Here is a 17667-nt window from a genome sequence, read left to right on the forward strand (position 1 = left end):
CACTCCCCTGCTAAACATGCCCTCGCTCTGCACTCCCCTGCTAAACATGCCCTCGCTCTGCACTCCCCTGCTAAACATGCCCTCGCTCTGCACTCACTCTCTAAACATGCCCTCGCTCTGCACTCCCCTGCTAAACATGCCCTCGCTCTGCGCTCCCCTGCTAAACATGCCCTCGCTCTGCGCTCCCCTGCTAAACATGCCCTCGCTCTGCGCTCCCCTGCTAAACATGCCCTCGCTCTGCGCTCCCCTGCTAAACATGCCCTCGCTCTGCACTCCCCTGCTAAACATGCCCTCGCTCTGCACTCCCCTGCTAAACATGCCCTCGCTCTGCACTCCCCTGCTAAACATGCCCTCGCTCTGCACTCCCCTGCTAAACATGCCCTCGCTCTGCGCTCCCCTGCTAAACATGCCCTCGCTCTGCGCTCCCCTGCTAAACATGCCCTCGCTCTGCGCTCCCCCGCTAAACATGCCCTCGCTCTGCGCTCCCCCGCTAAACATGCCCTCGCTCTGCGCTCCCCCGCTAAACATGCCCTCGCTCTGCACTCCCCTGCTAAACATGCCCTCGCTCTGCACTCCCCTGCTAAACATGCCCTCGCTCTGCACTCCCCTGCTAAACATGCCCTCGCTCTGCGCTCCCCCGCTAAACATGCCCTCGCTCTGCACTCCCCTGCTAAACATGCCCTCGCTCTGCACTCCCCTGCTAAACATGCCCTCGCTCTGCGCTCCCTCGCTAAGCATGCCCTCGCTCTGCGCTCCCCTGCTAAGCATGCCCTCGCTCTGCGCTCCCCTGCTAAACATGCCCTCGCTCTGCGCTCCCTCGCTAAACATGCCCTCGCTCTGCGCTCCCCTGCTAAACATGCCCTCGCTCTGCACTCCCCTGCTAAACATGCCCTCGCTCTGCACTCCCCTGCTAAACATGCCCTCGCTCTGCACTCCCCTGCTAAACATGCCCTCGCTCTGCACTCCCCTGCTAAACATGCCCTCGCTCTGCGCTCCCCTGCTAAACATGCCCTTGCTCTGCGCTCCCCTGCTAAACATGCCCTCGCTCTGCACTCCCCTGCTAAACATGCCCTCGCTCTGCACTCCCCTGCTAAACATGCCCTCGCTCTGCGCTCCCCTGCTAAACATGCCCTCGCTCTGCACTCCCCTGCTAAACATGCCCTCGCTCTGCACTCTGTCCCTAAACATGCCCTCGCTCTGCGCTCCCCCGCTAAACATGCCCTCGCTCTGCACTCCCCCGCTAAACATGCCCTCGCTCTGCGCTCCCCTGCTAAACATGCCCTCGCTCTGCGCTCCCCTGCTAAACATGCCCTCGCTCTGCGCTCCCCTGCTAAACATGCCCTCACTCTGCGCTCCCCTGCTAAACATGCCCTCGCTCTGCGCTCCCCTGCTAAACATGCCCTCGCTCTGCGCTCCCCTGCTAAACATGCCCTCGCTCTGCACTCCCCTGCTAAACATGCCCTCGCTCTGCGCTCCCCTGCTAAACATGCCCTCGCTCTGCACTCCCCTGCTAAACATGCCCTCGCTCTGCACTCCCCTGCTAAACATGCCCTCGCTCTGCACTCCCCTGCTAAACATGCCCTCGCTCTGCGCTCCCCTGCTAAACATGCCCTCGCTCTGCGCTCCCCTGCTAAACATGCCCTCGCTCTGCGCTCCCCTGCTAAACATGCCCTCGCTCTGCGCTCCCCTGCTAAACATGCCCTCGCTCTGCGCTCCCCTGCTAAACATGCCCTCGCTCTGCGCTCCCCTGCTAAACATGCCCTCGCTCTGCGCTCCCCTGCTAAACATGCCCTCGCTCTGCGCTCCCCTGCTAAACATGCCCTCGCTCTGCACTCCCCTGCTAAACATGCCCTCGCTCTGCACTCCCCTGCTAAACATGCCCTCGCTCTGCACTCCCCTGCTAAACATGCCCTCGCTCTGCACTCCCCTGCTAAACATGCCCTCGCTCTGCACTCCCCTGCTAAACATGTCCTCGCTCTGCACTCACTCTCTAAACATGCCCTCGCTCTGCACTCCCCTGCTAAACATGCCCTCGCTCTGCGCTCCCCTGCTAAACATGCCCTCGCTCTGCGCTCCCCTGCTAAACATGCCCTCGCTCTGCACTCCCCTGCTAAACATGCCCTCGCTCTGCACTCCCCTGCTAAACATGCCCTCGCTCTGCACTCCCCTGCTAAACATGCCCTCGCTCTGCACTCCCCTGCTAAACATGCCCTCGCTCTCCACTCCCCTGCTAAACATGCCCTCGCTCTGCACTGACCTGCTAAACATGCCCTCGCTCTGCACTCCCCTGCTAAACATGCCCTCGCTCTGCACTCCCCTGCTAAACATGCCCTCGCTCTGCACTCCCCTGCTAAACATGCCCTCGCTCTGCGCTCCCCTGCTAAACATGCCCTCGCTCTGCGCTCCCCCGCTAAACATGCCCTCGCTCTGCGCTCCCCCGCTAAACATGCCCTCGCTCTGCACTCCCCTGCTAAACATGCCCTCGCTCTGCACTCCCCTGCTAAACATGCCCTCGCTCTGCACTCCCCTGCTAAACATGCCCTCGCTCTGCGCTCCCCTGCTAAACATGCCCTCGCTCTGCACTGACCTGCTAAACATGCCCTCGCTCTGCACTCCCCTGCTAAACATGCCCTCGCTCTGCACTCCCCTGCTAAACATGCCCTCGCTCTGCGCTCCCCTGCTAAACATGCCCTCGCTCTGCGCTCCCCTGCTAAACATGCCCTCGCTCTGCGCTCCCCCGCTAAACATGCCCTCGCTCTGCGCTCCCCCGCTAAACATGCCCTCGCTCTGCACTCCCCCGCTAAACATGCCCTCGCTCTGCACTCCCCCGCTAAACATGCCCTCGCTCTGCGCTCCCCTGCTAAACATGCCCTCGCTCTGCGCTCCCCTGCTAAACATGCCCTCGCTCTGCGCTCCCCTGCTAAACATGCCCTCGCTCTGCACTCCCCCGCTAAACATGCCCTCGCTCTGCACTCCCCCGCTAAACATGCCCTCGCTCTGCACTCCCCTGCTAAACATGCCCTCGCTCTGCACTCCCCTGCTAAACATGCCCTCGCTCTGCACTCCCCTGCTAAACATGCCCTCGCTCTGCACTCCCCTGCTAAACATGCCCTCGCTCTGCACTCACTCTCTAAACATGCCCTCGCTCTGCGCTCCCCTGCTAAACATGCCCTCGCTCTGCGCTCCCCTGCTAAACATGCCCTCGCTCTGCACTCCCCTGCTAAACATGCCCTCGCTCTGCACTCCCCTGCTAAACATGCCCTCGCTCTGCACTCCCCTGCTAAACATGCCCTCGCTCTGCACTCCCCTGCTAAACATGCCCTCGCTCTGCACTCCCCTGCTAAACATGCCCTCGCTCTGCACTGACCTGCTAAACATGCCCTCGCTCTGCACTGACCTGCTAAACATGCCCTCGCTCTGCACTCCCCTGCTAAACATGCCCTCGCTCTGCACTCCCCTGCTAAACATGCCCTCGCTCTGCACTCCCCTGCTAAACATGCCCTCGCTCTGCACTCCCCTGCTAAACATGCCCTCGCTCTGCACTCCCCTGCTAAACATGCCCTCGCTCTGCACTCCCCTGCTAAACATGCCCTCGCTCTGCGCTCCCCTGCTAAACATGCCCTCGCTCTGCGCTCCCCTGCTAAACATGCCCTCGCTCTGCACTCCCCTGCTAAACATGCCCTCGCTCTGCGCTCCCCTGCTAAACATGCCCTCGCTCTGCACTCCCCTGCTAAACATGCCCTCGCTCTGCACTCCCCTGCTAAACATGCCCTCGCTCTCTGCACTCCCCTGCTAAACATGCCCTCGCTCTCCGCACCCTCGCTAAACATGCCCTCGCTCTGCACTCCCCCGCTAAACATGCCCTCGCTCTGCACTCCCCTGCTAAACATGCCCTCGCTCTGCACTCCCCTGCTAAACATGCCCTCGCTCTGCACTCCCCTGCTAAACATGCCCTCGCTCTGTACTCCCCTGCTAAACATGCCCTCGCTCTGCACTCCCCTGCTAAACATGCCCGTGCTCTGTACTCCGGCTTTACTCATGAGCTATATGGTAAGTAATACTTTCTTTTTAATCATAAACCTTTTCTCTCATTTACAGGTATATTTGCTTAAAGTTGATCACCCCGCCTATTACTCTCGAAATATTGTGCACCTTATTCCAAAAATAACTCACAAACAAGTAACCTCTTTTTCCCTTTATTTCTCTCTCCTCTGCTCCAGTCCCAGGTCAAAACCCGACGCCGCCCACAACAGCCAGAACAGGGAAGTAAATGAATGACATTCTTTTACAAACAACTGCACCAGACGGGATTTTAACAGGTACATGTTAATGCCATTATAATGTTTATTAGCAAGCTGTCTGTGAGGGCTATTATTAATGGGAATGGAGAAACGAAACTCTGTGGTTATTTTAATTATGTTGTGATGAAGTTCGGGAGCAGCTTCCTCACACTCCTCCTAGAATGTCTTGTAAAGAAATATCCGAGTTTGTCTTCATGCAGTAAAAATGAGATTTAAATAAAATCAGCCCAACCACTGTGTTTAGTGATTTATAACAGCAGCTCCATTTCAAAATAAAAAGAACACTTTAATATTGTTTAGTATTAATTGAGTGATGTATTGATAGGTTTTAGATATGTTTGTATGTCCCCTCACCACTGTAACCCAGGACTGAAGATAAAGCTCCTTTCACGCTCTCAAGCTATTCGCATCTTTTAACTCAGAGTTACTAAGTTACTGAATCCTGGAGGCGAGTATGGAAGTATCTGCCTGGAATTATAAAGGCCCCTGACCAGTGGGGGGCGCTGTTTCAGCTATACCTGGCCAACCCTCTTCCCTGGACAGCCACAGTCCAGCAGGTTTTATACTGTTTGAAATGTCTAACCAAAGTCGCATCCCGACATATATGGAGTCTAAAGAAATGTAATTTCTTATGGCAAAAATAACGGGAATTCAGAATAAAATCAGAATGATTTAGCAAAAGTTATGTACGTTTAAAAATGTCCCCTTTCTAAATTATGATAATGAACTAATCAGGCAAGAGACAAGGGGGGCGAAGAATCAAGATTGCACGGAAATCCAGACACAAACCAGCCAATCAGAGCGGCCGCGGGAAATAAAAAAAATCTTTGTCTAAATTGTATAAATCCCACTGTCGATTACAATTGCGCTCTCTCAGATAAATAAATAAATAAAAGAAAGTCGAAGATCGTGCCTGGAACCATCAGCTTTCAGCTCTCAGCATGAACCCATCCAGATCAGAGGCCCCGACACTCGGAGAAACACAAGGGAACCGCACGCTGAAACTCAACTGCTTTCTACACTAGGCAACAATACTTAAATATCTATTCAGGTCTTGTGCGATTCCTTGTTATACTGTCAGTATGTACTAATATTTCATTGGCAAATTGTTGTTTAAAACCTCAGTTCTTATTGCAATGTGATATTAACTGTTTTGTGTGATTTCCGAACGCATTTTGATTGCATGCTTAATAAATACCATCTTTCTAAGAAAGGATTCTCAGTGCTGAATCATTCATTCAGGTGGAACAAACACAGATTATTGAATTTGGATATGAGTAATTATTGGTAGTTTCTGGTAACGTGTAAATCTCTATTGTTTTCAGAGAGCGATATTGAAAAAGGTTTTCATGTTAAAATAAAGGCAATTGTTATTTTGGCAATAGTCGGAACTACATCCAAGAATAATGATCAAAACAATAACATCAACAGTGTATCGGTTTCCTCTGATATAATTGCTGATGTCACCATAACCAGACTACTTACACTTTATTAAATATTCCCAATAAGAAATAACTAATAAAACAGATGATGAATAATCAATACAGTTAATATCTCCCTACAGTTTTCTGGAGGTCCCCTTATTGCCATAAGTAATAAATACCCCATTAGTCCCCACAGTTTGACAAGGTGTATATATGTGTGTTCAATACAGCCTGTGCAATAAAAGGAATTGGAATTGATTCAAAGGGTTATTCAGAAGTGATTCGAGTCGGGGTCTGCAGTAGGGGGCTGCAGTAAACCTTATTGAAGAAGGTTTACCAGAGACACTTTTTGTTCAACTGCTTTCATTTGAAACCAATTTAAATGACTAACAAACAGGAGTGACTTAAATGTAAGTAATTTGTTGCCACTGTGAGAAGCTCATTTTAACAATCATGAGGCCACTAACCAGTAGGGGGCACTGTTTCAGCTATACCAGGGGGTGGCCAGCCCTTGTCCCTGGAGAGCCACAATCCAGCAGGTTTTACAGCTAACCCCTAAAATCATACATTTCTGAAGACTTGGAACAATTTCATTTTGACTAGTTAAGCAGGTCATTTGTTCAATTAAGAAATTTAGAGATAATTTGAATGAAAACCTGAACACCCTGCAGCTCTCCTGGACCAGAGCTTAACACTCCTGATTTCATTGAACACATGAAGCTGCTAAACTGATCAAAAACTAGCATTCTTCAGAAATGGACATTAACCCTTTGCGGTCCATTTATTCATCACGTCTCAGGCACGTCAGGTCCAATTTATTTTCACGCTCGCTGTTTATTTTAGACACGCTGTTAAAAAGTTTTTTTTTTTTTTTCACAGTACAACAAGTTTAAAAGGCACCGCATATCAACAGGACACTCAGTACTGCATCTCCACCCCGCTCCTTGTTCTCTGTATTTATCACATACCTCTTCATAGTCGTGCATACCGATAAATCATCTCCTGATCACGCGTTTTATCACCAAACTCCTCAATAATGCGATCCAAGTCGTTATTTTATTACTATAACATCTCAAAAAGCTCTGCAAATGTCTGTGATATTCTTTGAGCGCTGGATGCAGAAGCAGCTATCTTGTTTGTTTATGTCTGTGTTATCTCTGTGGTGCCGGGGCTATGTGTATTGCTCAGATCCACCCCTTTTTTTTCGGCTTCTCTCGGCTCCTATCGGTCTCACTCGGCCATTGAATGGTTTTCTCGGCTTTTGCCGGAGAAACAACAACTAGAGACCTGTTTTTTACGTCTTTTTGATGATGTCGGACAGGAAAGGGAAAATTGTAATGTCAGACCTGGTCCAACATAGGACCGCAAAGGGTTAAAACATGACTTGTTTTAAAACAACGACCGCATACCTATCGTGACTGTAAATTGTGATTTTAACCAATGTGAATCCCTGATATAAACAAAGGAGAAACATGTAAAGAATAAATACAAAAAAAAAATGTACTTACGTAGAGAGAAGTAGGGCTGCATTGTCTCATCTGTAAGAGAATAAAATGAAATGGTCAGTAAATTAAATAGAACAGCACTGACTGCTGAAAGCCAGTATCTCTCTGAAAAGCTGCACATTTTCACAGCGCTGAGCGAACAGTGTTTCAGTACCTCAAATATGTATGAAGGAAAACAAACTGAGAATTATAACATTTTTCAAAGAAAGAAAAGAAAATGACTTCTCTTTTGATGTGTAATATTTGTTAAGGGTGATTACACCAGCTCAGTGCAGGGTCAGTATTGCACAGGGGTCTAATGTGCGCTCTGTGAGTCCTGTATAGAGGGGGGGGGTGAAATGATTTTACTGTTTATCTTGTTTAGAAAGCAGGCGGGGCTGCAGAACTAAGGTAGGGGGTTTATGTTTTTTTGTACATCCAAGTTTTGGATTTATTTATTTGTTTGGTATTTTAATTTATTTTTTGTTTAATTAAAGGGTGGGGCTTTGTTTTTTTGTAAGCCATTGTCATGGGCAAGCCTCCTTTCTGCACAAGTAACTATTATGACTTGCTGTGACAGGGGAGATCTGTGCTGGCTGTCGGGCGCATGCATGAGCTGTCAATCATGGTGTTGATGCACAGGCCAGGTGGAGGTGCGCTGGCGCTCTGTGATTGGTCGGGGCGTGGAGACGTGCAGGATTGAGAGCCAATTAAAGAGTCACTGTTCCGTGTCCTTCTCTCTCGTGTAGGAAGTGTATTGACAGGAGTGTCCCCGGAGGATTGCTGAATTCTGACGGCATGCAGCTGAGATTATTACGCTGGGGCAGAGCAAGCTGAGAGAACACCAGAGCTCTGTTATACCCCGAAGGAAAGGGGCTTGGAAAGAGAAGGAATAAAGAAGCGGTTTTACCTGGAGTCTGTCCGGTACTGCCCGAGCAGGCAACAGGTGTGAAATTAGTAATAGTTAGATGGAATTTTAATGTCCCACAGCGAGATAGATAGGGGAAGGAACAGTGACTCGATATCCTAAACTTTCTTTTGTAGTTTTATTATCAGTGTTTATTCCATCATGAACCTACACAGACTGTAACATTAAATATATAATATGTTTGTGAAAAAGATAAATACGTTATCTGAAAATCAAATGAACTTAAGTACGATCTCGTAAATGCGTGATTTTATTACAAACTTAACACAAGAGCAAATGGAATTGATGTAAAATTTGTGTTTTGCAAAACTTGTTTTCCTTCTTTGTCCACAAGAACAACAAATGATTCCCACTCCGCAGACTTGCAGTTTTCTGTGAGCTTTTGTTCATGGAATTGGTTTTTCTTTCACGTCCTTCATAAACAAATCCATTACTCTGACTTTTAAGAATGATCTAAAGAAACCCCTTCGATGCGGGTCACGTGTCTGCTGCTGCGCTCTGCACGCCATGTCATGTGCTACTGGGGGAAGCCAATCCACGCAACAGGAATTATAAACAAGGATTTTTAGTACCAAAGAGAGCCTCTTTAATGGTAATTGACAGTGTGTGAATTACCGAGTAAACAAAATCGGACCCGACCTGACCCGGGTGTTGGGTGACAAATTTGCATCCGAAAACCCGTTCAGTACGGGTTGGGTCTCAGGTCCTCGGGTCCGGGTAGACCTGTGAAGACCTCTAGTATGTGTTACTACCATTGTTAGTAACCACTCTGGGGACTCTACCAGTAAAAGGAACTTCAGAAATACTGTTGTTGGTAATTGAGCCATGGCACAAGAGTGCCATCTTGTGGATTAATGAAACAATGCGCCCAAGTGGCATTCAAAACATTTTGTTTCATTTCAAAATAAAAAAGATCACTTTAACATTGTGTTTAGTGTTAATTGAGTGATGTATTGATATTTTTAGGCATCAATAAGCAGAAATGTTTTGCATTTTGCAAGTCATCTGTTAAAACTGTATTTATTTACTTTGATAAACTTTATCAACTTTACTCCTGTTTCTTATCCCTGATCTGAATTGCCCAGTTTGAATGTCTCCTCACCACTCTAACCCAGGACTGAAGATAAAGCTCCTTTCACGCTCTCAAGCGAGTCGCATCTTTTAACTCAGAGTTACTAAGTTACTGAATCCTGGAGGCGAGGAAGGAGTCTCTCCCTGGAATCATGAAGCCCCTGACCAGTGGGTGGCGCTGTTTCAGTTATACCTGGGGTGGCCAACCCTCTTCCCTGGACAGCCACAGTCCAGCAGGTTTTATACTGTTTGAAATGTCTAACCAAAGTCACATCCCGACATATATGGAGTGTTAAGAAATGTAATTTCTTATAGTAAAAATAAAGGGAATTCCAAATAAAACCAGAATGATTTAGCAAAAGTTATGTACGTTTAAAAATGTCCCCTTTCTAAATTATGATCATGAACTTATCAGGCAAGAGACAAGGGGACGAAGAATCAAGATTGCACGGAAATCCAGACACAAACCAGCCAATCAGAGCGACCGCGGGAAATAAAAAAAAAACTCTGTCTAAATTGTATAAATCCCACTGTCAATTACAACTGCGCTCTCTCAGATAAATAAATAAATTAATTAAAGAAAGTCGATCGTGCCTGGAACCATCAGCTTCCAGCTCTCAGCATGAACCCATCCAGATCAGAGGCCCCGACACTCGGAGAAACACAAGGGAACCGCACGCTGAAACTCAACTGCTTTCTACACTACGCAACAATACTTAAATATCTATTCAGCTCTTGTGTGATTCCTTGTTGTAGTGTCAGTATGTACTAATATTTCATTGGTATTGCTCAGATCCACCCCTTTTTTCAGCTTCTCTCGGCTCCTATGTGTCTCACTCGGCCATTGAATGGTTTTCTCTGTTTTTTTCCGGAGAAAAAACAACTAGAGACCTGTTTATTACGTCTTTTTGATGATGTCGGACAGGAAAAGGAAAACTGTAATATCGGACCTGGTCCGACATAGGACCGCAAAGGGTTAAAAAATGACTTGTTTTAAAACAACGACTGCATACCTATCGTGACTGTAAATTGTGATTTTAACCAATGTGCATCCCTGATATAAACAAAGGAGAAAAATGTAAAGAATAAAAACAATGTACTTACAGTAGCGCCGCCTTCCCTCACCTGCAAGAGAATAAAAAGAAACGGTCAGTAACTTAAACAGAACTTTGACTGCTGAAAGCCAGTATCTCTCTGAAAAGCTGCACATTTTCACAGCGCTGCGCGAACAGTGTTTCAGTACCTCAAATATGTATGAAAGAAAACAAACCGAGAATTACGACATTTTTCAAAGAAAGAAAAGAAAATGACTTCCCTGTTGATGTGTAATAGTTTGTTAAGGGTGATTATACCAGCTCAGAGCAGGGCCAGTATTGCAGGGGGGCCTAATGTGCCCTCTGTGCTCCTGTGAGTCCTGTATAGAGGGCGGGGGTGAAATGATTTTACTGTATGTCATGTTTAGAAGGCAGGCGGGGCTGCATAACTGAGGTAGAGGTGGGGTTAAGTTTTTTTGTAAGCCATTGTCATGGGCAAGCCTCCCTTCTGCACAAGTAACTATTATGACTTGCTGTGACAGGGGAGATCTGTGCTGGCTGTCGGGCGCATGCATGAGCTGCAGGGGGGGGGGGAGTCAGAAAACCCTGTAGGGCTCCACTTGTCAATCATGGTGTTGATGCACAGGCCAGGTGGAGGTGCGCTGGCTGGCGCTCTATGATTGGTTCGGGCGTGGAGACGTGCAGGATTGAGAGCCAATTAAAGAGTCTCTGTTCCGTGTCCTTCTCTCTTGTGTAGGAAGTGTATTGACAGGAGTGTCCCCGGAGGATTGCTGAATTCTGACGGCATGCAGCTGAGATTATTACGCTGGGGCAGAGCAAGCTGAGAGAACACCAGAGCTCTGTTATACCCCGAAGGAAAGGGGCTTGGAAAGAGAAGGAATAAAGAAGCGGTTTTACTTGGAGTCTGTCCGGTACTGCCCGAGCAGGCAACACGTGTAAAATTAGTAATAGTTAGATGGAATTTTTATGTCCCAGAGGGAGATAGATAGGGGAAAGAACAGTGACTCGATATCCACAACTTTCTTTTGTAGTTTTATTATCAGTGTTTATTCCATCATAAACCAAATTAAATATATAATATGTTTGTGTACAAGTTAAAAAGATAAATACATTATCTGAAAATCAAATGAACTAAAATACGATCTCGTAAATGTGTGATTTTATTACAAACTGAACACAAGAGCAAATGGAATTGATGTAAAATTTGTGTTTTGCAAAACTGGTTTTCCTTCTTTGTCCACAAGAACAACAAATGATTCCCACTCCGCAGACTTGCATTTTTCTGTGAGCTTTTGTTCATGGAATTCGTTTTTCTTTCACGTCCTTCATAAACAAATCCATTACTCTGACTTTTAAGAATGATCTAAAGAAACCCCTTCGATGCGGGTCACGTGTCTGCTGCTGCGCTCTGCACGCCATGTCATGTGCTACTGGGGGAAGCCAATCCACGCAACAGGAATTATAAACAAGGATTTTTAGTACCAAAGAGAGCCTCTATAATGGTAATTGACAGTTTGTGTATTACCGAGTAAACAAAATCGGACCTGACCCGGGTGTTGGGTAGGGCTTTAAAAGGTTTCAACGTTGAAACGGTAAATGTGGATTAAAAATATTTTCGTTTAAAATTTGTATTATACGTTTAAACAGAGTAAAATATATTATTAAATTATTTGTGCATGTTTCCCTTTCTATATGTTTTCACCTTTAAGGAAACCTGACCTGTTCTCCCACGTGATCACTCTTAAGCCGTCTTGCATAAATTAAGGATGGACCAACTTCCTGCATTGTTGTGTATCTCCAAAGATATTATATTCTCTTTGGTATCTCTTCACTCAGGCCAAACAAACAGTCACCGTAGCGGTTTTAAATACAATACTTTACAGTTTCTGTAGCTGGGTTAGAAATGAGGTGGGGTATTCTGTAAGGAATAAACATCGAGAAGGGTTGAATCAGTGAAAATAATTCACTGTTCGAGTGTGTTAAATAAATGTAATTATGGAAAATAAATGGAATCCTTTTTAAGGACGTAAACAATTAGACAATGTTGCAGACTCTTCTTAACGTCTGTAAAACATAAAAAGCACTCCTCACACAGAGTACTATAGTACTGTCACTTTTGAACAATAAGATCCCAATGTTCACACAGAGAGGATTTATGGTAGTGAATCCATGGGCATAGCAGTGATATAGAATTGATCAATTTCAAAATGAGAAGTTATGAAACTGTTGTTTCTTTTTTTTTTTTACCACTCGGCTCCCTGCCTATCTGTTTGTTTCAGAGCGCCCCCACACTGCACTAAAAACAAATACAACCCGTTTTTAAAGTTAACAATACTATTTTTCAATACAATTAAATAAAACAATACTCTTAATCCAATGAACATGAACTCAAACCAAATGGAAAAAGCAGAAGCTTGTAGGTTTACGGTTTTGTGTTGTTCGCCTTGCCTGCAGTGTGCATAAGTTCATTTAAATAAACCTATTTTTAAAAAAAATTTATTTATTTCTTAGCAGACCCCCTTATCCAGGGCAACTTACAATTGTTACAAGATATCACAGTATTTTTACATACAATTACATTATTTTTACAAACAATTACCCATTTATACAGTTGGGTTTTTACTGGAGCAATCTAGGTAAAGTACCTTACTTAAGGGTACAGCAGCAGTGTCCCCCAGGGAGTGACCCCACAACCCTCTGGTCAAGAGTCCAGAGCCCTGACCACTACTCCACACTGCTGCAGTAAAAATGGAAATCAGAAATACATCACACAGATTTTATAGGGCCCTAGTCTTAGTACTGTACATTATTTCAGTAAAGTCAATAGCCTGTGTGATTAAGGCACCCGACGACTCCATTCACGTCACAAAGTAAAACAGTAACACGAAAAGAAAAACACGTACCTACTATTTATTTATGTGTTGTGTGTGTGTGTGTTCAACAGGACATCTGTAATTAAAGTTATTCAAATAAGCTGAGCAGAGAAGCCATGAAAGAGAGGGACGCGCGGATCTGAAGAATACACATCGCCCCGGCATCACAGAGATAACACGGACATAAACAAACAAGATAGCTGCTTCTGCATCCAGCGCTCAAAGAATATCACAGACATTTGCAGAGCTTTTTGAGATGTTACAGTAATAAAATAACGACTCGGATCGCGTGATCGAGGAGTCTGGTGATAAAACGAGCGATCAGGAGATGATTTATCGGTACGCACGACTATGAAGAGGTATGTGAAAAATACAGTGAACAAGGGGTGGGGCGGGGCTGGAGATGCAGTACTGAGTGTCCTGTTGAAACTGTATTTATTTACTTTGATACTTTATCAACTTTACTCCTGTTTCTTTTCCCTGATCTGAATTGCCCAGTTTGAATGTCCCCTCACCACTGTAACCCAGGACTGAAGATAAAGCTCCTTTCACACTCTCAAGCTTGTCACCTCTTAACTCAGGGTTACTAAGTTACTGAATCCAGGAGATGAGGAAGGAAGTCTCTGCCTGGAATCAGGTGGTCTTGACCAGTGGGGGGCGCTGTTTCAGCTATACTGGGGGGTGGCCAGCACTTATCCCTGAAGAGCCACAAGTTTTACAGCTAACCCCTAAAATCATACATTTCTGAAGACTTGGAACAATTTCATTTTGACTAGTTAAGCAGGTCATTTAAGTAATTTAGAGATAATCTCAATTAAAACCTGAACACCGTACAGCTCTCCTGGTCCAGAGCTGACCACTCCTGATTTCATTGAACACATGAAGCTGCTAAACTGATCAAAAACTTGCATTCTTCAGAAATGGCTGATTTAAGGGTTACCTATAAAACCTGCTGGACTGTGGCTCTCCAGGACCAGGGTTGGCCACCCCTGAGCTAGACTGTCAAGGGCACTGAAACATTGAGCAGGCAGTGTTATGCAAATGCAGATATGAAGTCAGTACCTCAGATGGTCTCTCAGGTTTGAGTCTTTCACCCTGAGACGATGGCAACTTTGTTACATAACAGACACAAAGGGCTCATGTTTCTTGTGCGATACCCGTGATCAAACTTGAATGAGAGGATCACAGAATACAGCTGTGTTCTGAATATGAAGATCATTTGTTAAGTGTCATCTGGAAACCACAAAGTCATATGGACCATATATGTGACCCGGGACAGCAAAATCAGTCGGAAGTCGCATATGTAGATTTTACACAGCGGCCAGATTACTGAGTGAAGTCATGAATTATCGATTTTGGGTTTTACACGTTTTTGTGTACTTAACAGTCCAAACTATCGTTTTATCAAGTTTATTTTGTGAAATAATGTCTCTACTATACTGTAAATAGACAGTTCGGTAACAACAGCGACCTATAGATTGTCAAAAGTAGCTGAAACAAAGACTAAAATCCGTACAATTCACGGAATCACAGCAACAGAGTCCTTCCACGCATACACATCATCCGGGTATCTTTTGAAAGCAGTAGTTTCCCTCTTTCCCGCTGTGTAGGTCATTGTGACAGGATGAATGATGTGGTGCAAAAGACTGCAAATGTCCAAACGTATTCTCCCAAAATAAGTAATTTAATAATCCACACAAGAACAGAAATATCCACAAAAATAAACCAGACAGGAAAATAATACCCCCTGATACCTGCGATGGTAATCCGGGCAAAACAAAACAAAAATAACAAATAAAAAGACACTCCTTAACCACAATCCTCCGTGCACGAAACTGTGCTCTCTCCAAAGGGGGCTGTGGTGCGTGCGCTGTGCTGTGTTGTGCTGTGCGATGAGGGGAGTGCTCTGGGGTTAGTGCTGGCTTGGTAGCGACAGCCTCCCGTCCTCCTGCTCCTCTACGAAAACACACAAACACCAGCTCCGGCCGGTCAATTATTGTCTCAGCGCAAGGGGAGATACTGACGTAGCTGCTTCCCCTTTGTACCCAGAAAACTCCTCCCTGCAATCAACGCGTCGCCTGGTTTCTCCAATAGAGGGCTGCCCCGCAGCTGACTGCACTGGAATCGTCCGGAGTACTTGCAGCTACGCGCCCCTCCTAATATGGTCACATTCCGGTTTCCACCTACCACCGAGGCACATCTAGGAGGCAGCTTACCTTCCCCCTTGCACAGCGCCCTTTCTAATCGGGAGGGAGATTTACAGCATCGATCCTTTCTCTCTCTATCACAGTCACTAATAGACGGACATCTTATTTAGCCAATGAAAACGGTTTTAAGAAGTGGTTGCAGTGTAAACAGTTCTGCTTGTTGCTATGCGTGACGTCATTTGGCTTCTTGTAGTATCCACCGATTGGCTGAATGCCTCCACGCGCTTTGACTTCTGGGGCAGCGGCATTGCTGTGGTTGTTAACGCAGAGAACTTGTGATATTAAACCCCGGCAAAAAAAAAAAATTAAAAAAAAAATTAAAAAAATATAAAAAATCACAGGCGAATTATGTCTTAATCAAAAGAACAGGATGTTGCAAATTCTCTTAACATTTTACGATCCAACAACATGGAATCTGCTGCGACTGACAGACAGTGGATACAGCTGGTTTCGGAATATTTTTGTGATGGTGCGTGCTTGTCTGAGTCTGACAGTGAGAGTGGTGATGTAGATGACCCTGATAATGTTGACAGCATAAACGAAGATGATCGTTTCAGTGCTGATAGTGATGACGACGCGGCTGTCATTGATGAAGTAGCTGTGGTGATGGAGAATCATGTCGCTGACATTGTTATTGATAACAATACTAGAACCGAGTTGCAAAAAATACACAATTCCAGCTGTGTAAATTAAGTCGTCTAAATACAGCTGCAAACTGAATGACGGGAAACCCTGTGTTAAGGTATTTTTTGACGAATATATACTTGACCTGAGGACATCAATGGGTTCTTTGCCAGACTACGAGAAGGATCTGATTCTCTTAGGAAAAATCAGCGCCACTATCAGCAATGACAAGCTAACTACAAACTCAAAAAGAAAAGAACAGATGCCTAGAAAACACCAAAGAACAACCTACTACATACAGGGCCGTCGTGTTTGCAGAGAAGCGTTTAAGTTTCTACACTGGTAAGCACTTTGCCATTGAAACTTTCTGAAAAAAATTCTGAATTTAAATTACTGAACGCTTTCTTCAGTAGAAATTACTATGAAAATGATTTGTATTAATCTTTTTTCAGCATCAGCCAGGATAATCTGACAGCACTGCTGAAGCATTACAAACAATTTGGTTTGGTACCTCGGTACAAGAAGTCAGGAGGCAGGCAAGCAACAGATGTCAGGCTGCTGACACATGCTGCAATAATTAATTTGCCTAATCAGAGCTTTTTAATGATTTTTAACTCTTAAATGGCTGGTTTCACATACCGATTAGCTCTAATCCTGGACTAGCTAATGTTAACTGAGGTAAGGTAGTCCAAGATATGTATTTCAGAATATGCAAATACCAAGTGAAATGTAAATAGTAAATGTAAATGTAAATAGTTCAGCACTTTTAATTTAAAAGCATTTACATTTTTGTTTAAAAAAAAACAAAACGCTATGAATTGTAAAAAAAAATGAATTTTTCTATGTTTAAATAAATGAAAAATAAATATTTGTATCATATAATTTCTTTGTCATATTTTGCAGAAAGGTATGAGGAGTTATTGGTGAACATTTGGTGTATGTGTCAGAATTCTAACATAATGGAAAAGGAAATAGCTGGAAAGTAGGTGTCCCATGTTTCAACTTAATTTTCTCAAAATGGCGTCTTCTGACTTTGCTGATTTCAAAATGTCATATCTCGGGCCACATTTGAGATATATCAATAAGTTTGGTATTATTTTAAAGCTTATTATATGCCCAATCCATTGCCACAATAAAACAGTTTTTGAAATTTTTGACCAAGTGACTGATTTCGCTGTCCTGGGTCACATATGGCAGCCACATGAGGTCACAGAGCGGGTACTGTTAAGATCTGGCCTAAGGAGTTTCCAAAATAGTTAAATATGAAAATGGTGTTCTGTATCTCAAACAGATTATGAGCTGCAAGTCTGTGGAATTGAATATGAAAGGACAAGCTTCAGCTATGTGGATGTGATGCTGCAAGTCCCATCCCATAAACAATACAGCCTTGCTTGAGCCTACGTGGACATTAAAACATGACTTATTTTAAAACAACAACCGCATACCTATTGTGGGTGTAAATTGTGATTTTGACCAATGTGCATCCCTGGCATAAACAAGAGAAAAATATAAAGAAAATATAACAATGTACTCACCTGGTTCTTGTTCCTCTGTCTCTCCTGTTTCCTCTTCTGCACTCACTTCACATCCAGACACTACACAAAAAAGGAAATGTTTAAATCACTCACAACTAATGATTCATGTTTATATACATTCAACTAGTTAAGAGTAGAATGTATATCTAAACGAGGTGTGTAACA

The 17667-nt window shown here is 44.9% G+C and overlaps 1 protein-coding gene across 1 annotated transcript in view; it reads right to left on the bottom strand.

Annotated features, from left to right (window-relative positions):
- Positions 1 to 15368, bottom strand: part of LOC131723118 (GTPase IMAP family member 9-like) — a 30738-nt gene extending 15370 nt beyond the window's left edge. The window contains exons 1-3 of the mRNA XM_059016552.1: positions 14199 to 15368; positions 10313 to 10333; positions 7234 to 7263 (exon numbers count right to left, since the gene is read on the bottom strand). Of these exons, the coding sequence (XP_058872535.1) occupies positions 7234 to 7255 (22 nt within the window). The 5' untranslated portion in view covers positions 7256 to 7263; positions 10313 to 10333; positions 14199 to 15368. The remainder of the gene's footprint in view (positions 1 to 7233; positions 7264 to 10312; positions 10334 to 14198) is intronic.
- Between the last annotated feature and the right edge of the window lie 2299 nt (positions 15369 to 17667).

Source organism: Acipenser ruthenus, chromosome 53, assembly GCF_902713425.1.
Source record: "Acipenser ruthenus chromosome 53, fAciRut3.2 maternal haplotype, whole genome shotgun sequence".
Lineage (NCBI taxonomy): Eukaryota > Metazoa > Chordata > Actinopteri > Acipenseriformes > Acipenseridae > Acipenser > Acipenser ruthenus.